The sequence below is a fragment of the Gobius niger genome, assembly GCF_951799975.1.
Source record: "Gobius niger genome assembly, chromosome: 15".
In the NCBI taxonomy this organism is placed as follows: Eukaryota; Metazoa; Chordata; class Actinopteri; order Gobiiformes; family Gobiidae; genus Gobius; species Gobius niger.
This window is the reverse complement of record NC_136866.1, coordinates 29,577,839-29,586,005: the sequence shown is the minus strand read 5'-3', so window position 1 is coordinate 29,586,005 and position 8,167 is coordinate 29,577,839. Positions and strand designations below refer to the sequence as shown.

At 45.7% G+C, this 8,167-nt stretch overlaps 1 protein-coding gene across 1 annotated transcript; it reads left to right on the top strand.

The window, feature by feature from the left end:
• Nucleotides 1-614: 614 nt before the first annotated feature.
• Nucleotides 615-7,383, top strand: LOC306974789 (Krueppel-like factor 11). Its single transcript, XM_079572175.1, has 4 exons — nucleotides 615-876; nucleotides 1,981-2,772; nucleotides 2,928-3,144; nucleotides 7,128-7,383. The coding sequence occupies exons 1-4, from the start codon at nucleotides 697-699 to the stop codon at nucleotides 7,367-7,369; spliced, it is 1,431 nt and encodes a 476-aa protein (XP_079428301.1). The 5' UTR covers nucleotides 615-696; the 3' UTR covers nucleotides 7,370-7,383.
• Nucleotides 7,384-8,167: the final 784 nt, after the last annotated feature.

Genomic DNA, 8,167 nt, shown 5'->3' with positions numbered 1-8,167 from the left:
TGTGACAAAAAAATAACAAAAATGTGATAAAAATTTGAAGAAAAAAATACTAAAATTTGACTAAAAAATGACAAAAATGTGACCAAAAAATGACAATAAAGTCACAAAAATGAGTTGAATACTCAACAAAAAAATGATGGAAAAAGAATCTGTTGCTGAGTTAAGTTATTGCTGAAGTGAAAGTGCTGAGTAAGGTTGTTACTGAAGTGAAAGTGCTGAGTAAGGTTGTTACTGAAGTGAAAGTGCTGAGTAAGGTGAAGTGAAAGTGCTGAGTAAGGTTGTTACTGAAGCAAAAGTGCTGAGTAAGGTGAAGCAAAAGTGCTGAGTAAGGTTGTTACTGAAGCAAAAGTGCTGAGTAAGGTTGTTACTGAAGCAAAAGTGCTGAGTAAGGTTGTTCCTGAAGTGAAAGTGCTGAGTAAGGTTGTTACTGAAGTGAAAGTGCTGAGTAAGGTTGTTACTGAAGAAGCAAAAGTGCTGAGTAAGGTTGTTACTGAAGAAGCAAAAGTGCTGAGTAAGGTTGTTACTGAAGTGAAAGTGCTGAGTAAGGTTGTTCCTGAAGTGAAAGTGCTGAGAAGGTTGTTACTGAAGTGAAAGTGCTGAGTAAGGTTGTTCCTGAAGTGAAAGTGCTGAACTCTCCCTCGTCCCTCCGCAGGTGTGTCCCCCCGGTCTTCGCTGGTCCACGTCCGTACCCGCGCGATGGAGATGGACTGGAGGCCGTACCCGGACCTGGAGGCGGCCGAGGTCCTGGTCAGCATGAGCTCCTGGGGTCAGAGCGCGCACAAGCCCCGCCCCCTGACGCCCACCAGCGACTCGTGCGACTCGCTGCATCTGGACGCGGCCCAGGAGCAGCGGGACCTGGTGGCGCTGTCCTCCCTGGTACGACCTCAGCTTAGACCTCAGCTTAGACCTCAGCTTAGACCTCAGTTTAGACCTCAGCTTAGACCTCAGCTTAGACCTCAGCTTAGACCTCAGCTTAGACCTCAGCTTAGACCTCAGTTTAGACCTCAGTTTAGACCTCAGCTTAGACCTCAGCTTAGACCTCAGCTTAGACCTCAGCTTAGACCTCAGCTTAGACCTCAGCTTAGACCTCAGCTTAGACCTCAGTTTAGACCTCAGCTTAGACCTCAGCTTAGACCTCAGCTTAGACCTCAGCTTAGACCTCAGCTTAGACCTCAGCTTAGACCTCAGTTTAGACCTCAGCTCACCTTAACCCAATCCAAAAGCTTCTGGAAAAAAGCTGTGAAAATAGCAACAAAACTGAGATGAAAACAATGATGGAAATCTGACAAAAAGTGAGAAAACATTGACAAAAAGTGACGAAAAATTGATGAAAAAGTGGCAAAAATGTCACAAGAAATTGAAACAAAATGTGAAAAAAAATTACAAAAATGTGACAAAAATGTGATACAAATTTGACAAAAAAATTACAAAAATGTAGGGAAAAAAAAGACAAAAAATTGATTAAAAAAATGACTAAAAAATGTGACAAAAAATGACAAAAATGGACAAAAAAAGTACAAAAATGTGATCAATATTTGACCAAAAAATTACAAAAAAACGACAAAAAATGTGACAAAAAAGTTACAAAAATGAGTTGACAACCCAACAAAAAAATGATGGAAAAAAAATCTGATGACGTGAGGAAAAAGATCCTCTCGGTTCAGGCGGGAGTTAAGAGGTTAACCTCTAGCTTTACCTCCTATCTATGTCACTTCCTCGCCCACTTCTAATTGTCCCACTGCAAATTCTAAAAATAAAATGGATTTATTTTGTGCTTTTATTAAAATAAATGAAAATCTATTTATAGAAAGCTGTGATGAAGGCTGATTTTTTTACTGATGATTGATGATTGATTGATGATTGATATATTATTCAATTAAAAAGCATAGTTAACATTGTATTGAATTTGCTCACTTTAAAACAATAGAGGTTGATTGCCCACTTGGGTGTGATATCCTAACTCTCGCCCTCTTCCTCCAGTGCATGACTCCGCCTCACAGCCCGAGCTTCGCTGAGACCTCGACCACGCCCACCCCCACCCTGAGCTCCGCCCCCACGCTCCTGCCGACCACCACCACCACTTCCTGTTCGCTTCCCGCCCTGAGCCGCGCCATGGTGACCAGCGTCATCCGCCACACGGCCGACTCCGACTTCCTGCCGAAGAACGCTCCGCACAACCTTCCACAGAGCGGCCCCGTGGTGGCGCCGCAGGGGGGCTACTTCACCGTGCACTGTCGCCAAGACGCCCTGCCGCCAACTTCTCTCATTTTAACCACGGAACCTCCCACTCTGCAAATCGCCGCTCCCGCCCCGCTCCGGGAACACGCCGCCTCGCCAAACACCCCCCCGGTCCTGTCGCCGGAAGCTCCGATGGAAACCCCCGCTGCGAGTCTTCCACAGGAGCCGCCGCACAGCGCTCCCGTCCTCACTCCGGAGCCGTGTCTGCGGATCCACGCCGCCGCTCTGCCGCCGCACGCTTCCGCCGCCGCCGCCACGAGCGCTCCCGCCGTCGCCCACGTCCTGCCACACAGCGCTCCCACTGACACGGCGCCGACGACGGAGAGGTGCGCAGACGAGCGCCTGCAGACCGAGGGTTCGGGTGTGTCGTGCCCGGCCGCCGCGCCCGCCCCGCCCGCCCCGCCCTCGCCGCTCCTGTGCCAGGTGATCCCCATGGGCAGCCGCTCGGGGGTGATTCTGACGTCGCCCAAGCCCATCCTGGTCAGCTCCGGCGTCCCGCAGGGCACCGTGATGCTGGTGATGCCACAGGCGCAGGTGAGGCCCTGGTTTGCTCTGGTTTAGCTCCAGTTTAGGCCTGGTTTGTCTCATTTTTGTTGTAAAAAGTCATAAACTGTATTCACTGGATTAGAATGATATTATTTATGTTTTGGTTTTGTCTTGGTTTGACTTCTTTCCCCTGTTGTTTTCAGGTGGGCTCACGGGGCGGCACGATGGTCACGAAGCTCCTCCCTCTCGCTCCTGCGCCGGTGTACGTCACCACGGCAACCGGCGCCGGGAACGGCATCTCCACAGTAACGGCGGCTGCGGAGTTCTCACGGCGCCGGAACTACGTCTGCTCCTTCCCCGGCTGCAAGAAAACCTACTTCAAGAGCTCGCACCTCAAGGCACATCTGCGAACGCACACAGGTGAGACTACTGCTACTACTACTACTACTACTACTACTACTACTACTACTACTACTACTACTACTACTGCTACTACTGCTACTACTGCTACTACTACTACTACTACTACTACTACTACTACTACTACTGCTACGGCCACGGCTACTGCTGCTACTGCTGCTACTACTACTGCTGCTGCTACTGCTACTACTACTACTACTACTACTACTACTACTACTACTACTACTACTACTACTACTACTACTACTACTACTACTACCACTACTACTACTCCTACTCCTACTCCTACTCCGGCTACGGCTACGGCTACGGCTACTGCTGCTACTGCTACTACTGCTACTACTACTGCTACTGCTACTACTACTACTACTACTACTACTACTGCTGCTACTTCTACTACTACTACTACTACTACTGCTGCTACTGCTACTGCTACTACTACTACTACTACTACTGCTACTACGACTACTACGACTACGACTACGACTACGACTACTACTACTACTACTACTACTGTTACTACTAGTACAACCACTACCACAACTACAACTACATCAAAAGTTATTCAAATAACGTTTTAAATGTTTACGTTTTTTACACGGTGAATCTACAAACTGTAAAGTAATTGCTCCCATTCGCACAATGAAGCCCAGTCCAAAAATAATAATCACGATTATTTTAGTCATAATTGAAATCACGATTATTCAAACGATTTTTTGTGGCCTTAAAAAAAAAGTCGTCGTTTTATTTATATATTTATTAATAAATAAAACTATGCTGAATATTTCCTGTTTTCTGAACAGTCATAAAAGTACAAATGATTTCAAGTTTGCCTCGATTAAGGAGAGGTCTCTGTTTCACACCTGCCCCCTGCTGGCCAGCCCTCACACCTGCACAAGTAAACTGAGCAGCGCGGCCTCATGACATCATCACACAGTTTGTTTTTATTTGTCATGCAAATGCATAATCCCAGCGCCGTGTAATAATGCAAGTCTGCTTTGCAAAAAAAAAGAAAAAAATTAAATGAAAAAAAAGAAAAAGTTTTTCCCCCCAATTATGCTAATTTTGTGATCGTTGATCGAAATTGTAATCGAATTTCTATTAATTGCACAGCCCTAATCAAAAGATATCCAAATTACTTGGATAAGTAAATATGTATATATTTTAGCATACTGAAATGCTTTAGTTTGCATATAGAGTGAAATTCTTACAAATTTTCTCTGCGTAAAGTCAAGTAAGACGGAGCTCAGCCTCTCAGGCAACCAGAGGCTAAAACAAAGACCCAAAAACAACACAAAAAAATATCCATAAAAACAACAAAACAACAACCATGAAGGCAGTATTAGGGATTAGGTATTAGGGCCGATACCACATGCTTGTACTCATACTCGTACTCATTCATGAGGTCCCGATACCAGAAACCGATACCATTTGACGTGCGGCCAGCGCACATACGAGGCGCAGCTACGAGGCGCAGCTACGAGGCGCAGCTACGAGGCGCAGCTACGAGGCGCAGCTACGAGGCGCAGCTCTCAGCTGAGGAGAGAAGAAGCAACAAACTGGAGAATTCTTTAGTGTAAATCCAATAATCCACATAGAGCTGACTTTATTACAGACTGCGCTCTCTAAACCAGAGTCTGAGCTGGATTTAACCAGAGCTTAATGTTGTTCGTGCTGCAGCGTCTGCAGTGTTTACAACATACAGGCTAACGTTGCTAACTCGCGGCTAACAGTTCAGGCCATTCTGAAGCCGTTTTATGCCCAGGGGTTTATTCATCTGAAAAACTAACCCAGCGACTAAAAAGTCCTCCGAAAATCCAAATTAAAGACATACAGCATGTTTATATTGAGGGAAAATGAGCTGCAGCAGAACAATGAAAACGCTGTAGCCAGTGGCGTGCACAGACATTTTGAGGGGCAGGTGCTCAACCAAGACCTAAGGGCACCCCCGCAACAAAAAAAAAAGATTTTTCTGTAACTAGTGACACTAACAGACCACTGATTAACACAGCAACATAAAATGTCCAATTATGTGGACCTATTAATAAACTAGATAGACTTTAGAGGACAATGTAGGACAATCACAAGGCTCTGCACTTAAGATTAGCACAAATACAAATAAAATAGGCCAAATGGAAAGGTAGGCCTACTATAACCTACACTTAAAACATCTGGTTTGTCAATATCATTCCTTTGTCCATGTCAAAAATATCTTAAATAACAATAATCCTCCCACAGATGCACAGTGTCCAGAACCCAGGCACCTCCTCACCATCTCTCTCCTCTGTCTCCTCAGCTCAGCTCACACTGCTCGGACCCTGGTCTACGCTCAGCCTAGACTTAGTCTGAATAATACAGCTCATTTTAAGATCATTTTATAGCGCGACAAAACAGAACCGCTAAAGTTACTGACTTGTTACCGCTGACTTTGTCCGGACGGTCTCGACACGCGCGGCGGTGCTGACGTCCTCGCACTGACGGCCCTTTTGTTTCCTTTCCCCTTAATAATCCAGTCATGTCGCGCTGGCTCGTTCATAAAGTGATCGAATTTACTTTGTTTACTTTACTCCCGCCTCTTAGATGGGCTGTACCATCTTACGGGGAAACACGGGGACAGCACAGCTGCCCTTCTGGGATCAGGAGCGTCAGCGCTGCCGCGGCTCAGAGGCAGAGGAGGAATGAAGCGCGATTTGAAGTTGTTGCGCATTAAAACTGTATTTTCAGCACATGTTGGCTTAGTAGGGCAAATAGCTAACAACAATAATGAAATATGAATGAAATCACACTTAATATTGGGGAGAAATTAAAACAGGTCTTGAGAAGGGCACTTAAAGGGCACAGGGCAAAGGGGCAGGTGCTTGAGCACCACCTGGGCTCTATCTGTGCACGTCCCTGGCTGTAGCTACTCGCTAAGTTACTACAAACACACGAGAAAATCTACAGGAGCTGAAGTAAAGACGAAAAGAGACCGTTTAATTAACATCTCAATACTATTGTTAAATAAAAATACATAAATGAATAAAGCACAGGCATTGGGAGCTTTAGGACATGGGCTTTTCTGTCTATGATGGACAGTGCAATAAAAATTTAAAATTATATTGAATGAAAATAAAATAAATAATAAATGGCATCAGCACAATTCTAATATAACTGCTCTTAAATGTGTCGCCTACTTTACTTAAGGAAATGTACTTGAGTAAATTAACTAATTACAAACCAATCTGCTGTGAAAGAAGTAAGAACGTTGAAGAAACTGCCTTGTACTCGTATCGGTATTCGGTATCGGCGAGTACTTAAATCCAAGTACTCGTACTCGTATCGGTTTTTAGAAAAAGTGGCATCGGTGCATCCCTAGGCAGTATTATAATGTATAATAATATATAATAATATATATTACTGTATAATAATATATAATAATATATAATACTGTATAATAATGTTTAATTTTATATAATAACATATAATACTGTATAATAATATATAATACTGTATATAATACTGTATAATAATATATAATAATATATAATACTGTATAATAATATATAATACTGTATAATAATATATAATAATATATAATAATATATAATACTGTATAATAATATATAATATATAATACTGTATATAATACTGTATAATAATATATAATAATATATAATAATATATAATAATGTATAATAATGTATAATAATATATAATAATATATAATAATATATAATAATATATAATAATGTATAATAATGTATAATAATATATAATAATATATAATACTGTATAATAATATATAATACTGTATAATAATATATAATACTGTATAATAATATATAATACTGTATAATAATATATAATAATATATAACACTGTATAATAATATATAATAACATATAATACTGTATAATAACATATAATACTGTATAATAATATATAATACTGTATAATAATATATAATACTGTATAATAACCTGACTTGTCCCTCGTGTGTTCAGGGGAGAAGCCGTTCAGCTGTGCGTGGGACGGCTGCGATAAGAAGTTCGCTCGCTCGGACGAACTGTCGCGCCATCGCCGCACGCACACGGGCGAGAAGAAGTTCGCCTGCTCCGTGTGCGACCGCCGGTTCATGCGCAGCGACCACCTGACCAAACACGCCCGCCGCCACATGACCGCCAAGCGCTCGCCGTCGTCATGGGCGACGGGCGCCGCCGCCAGCCTCGCCAAGGCCGCCAACTGAAACGCCGGCCACAGTCCGGACAGGGGCGCTCACGGGGGCCACAGTCCGGACAGGGGCGCTCACGGGGGGCCACAGTCCGGACAGGGGCGCTCACGGGGGGCCACAGTCCGGACAGGGGCGCTCACGGGGGGGCCACAGTCCGGACAGGGGCGCTCACGGGGGGCCACAGTCCGGACAGGGGCGCTCACGGGGGGCCACAGTCAGGACAGGGGCGCTCACGGGGGGCCACAGTCCGGACAGGGGCGCTCACGGGGGGCCACAGTCCGGACAGAGGCGCTCATGGGGGGCCACAGTCCGGACAGGGGCGCTCACGGGGGCCACAGTCCGGACAGGGGCGCTCACGGGGGGCCACAGTCCGGACAGAGGCGCTCATGGGGGGCCACAGTCCGGACAGAGGCGCTCATGGGGGGCCACAGTCCGGACAGGGGCGCTCATGGGGGGCCACAGTCCGGACAGAGGCGCTCATGGGGGGCCACAGTCCGGACAGGGGCGCTCATGGGGGGCCACAGTCCGGACAGAGGCGCTCATGGGGGGCCACAGTCCGGACAGGGGCGCTCACGGGGGGCCACAGTCCGGACAGGGGCGCTCACGGGGGGGCCACAGTCCGGACAGGGGCGCTCACGGGGGGCCACAGTCCGGACAGGGGCGCTCACGGGGGGCCACAGTCCGGACAGGGGCGCTCACGGGGGGCCACAGTCAGGACAGGGGCGCTCACGGGGGGCCACAATCCGGACACACTGGAAAAAATGAAATCTTATCTTAGACAAAAATGACTTAAAAGTGCTTGAAATAAGACTT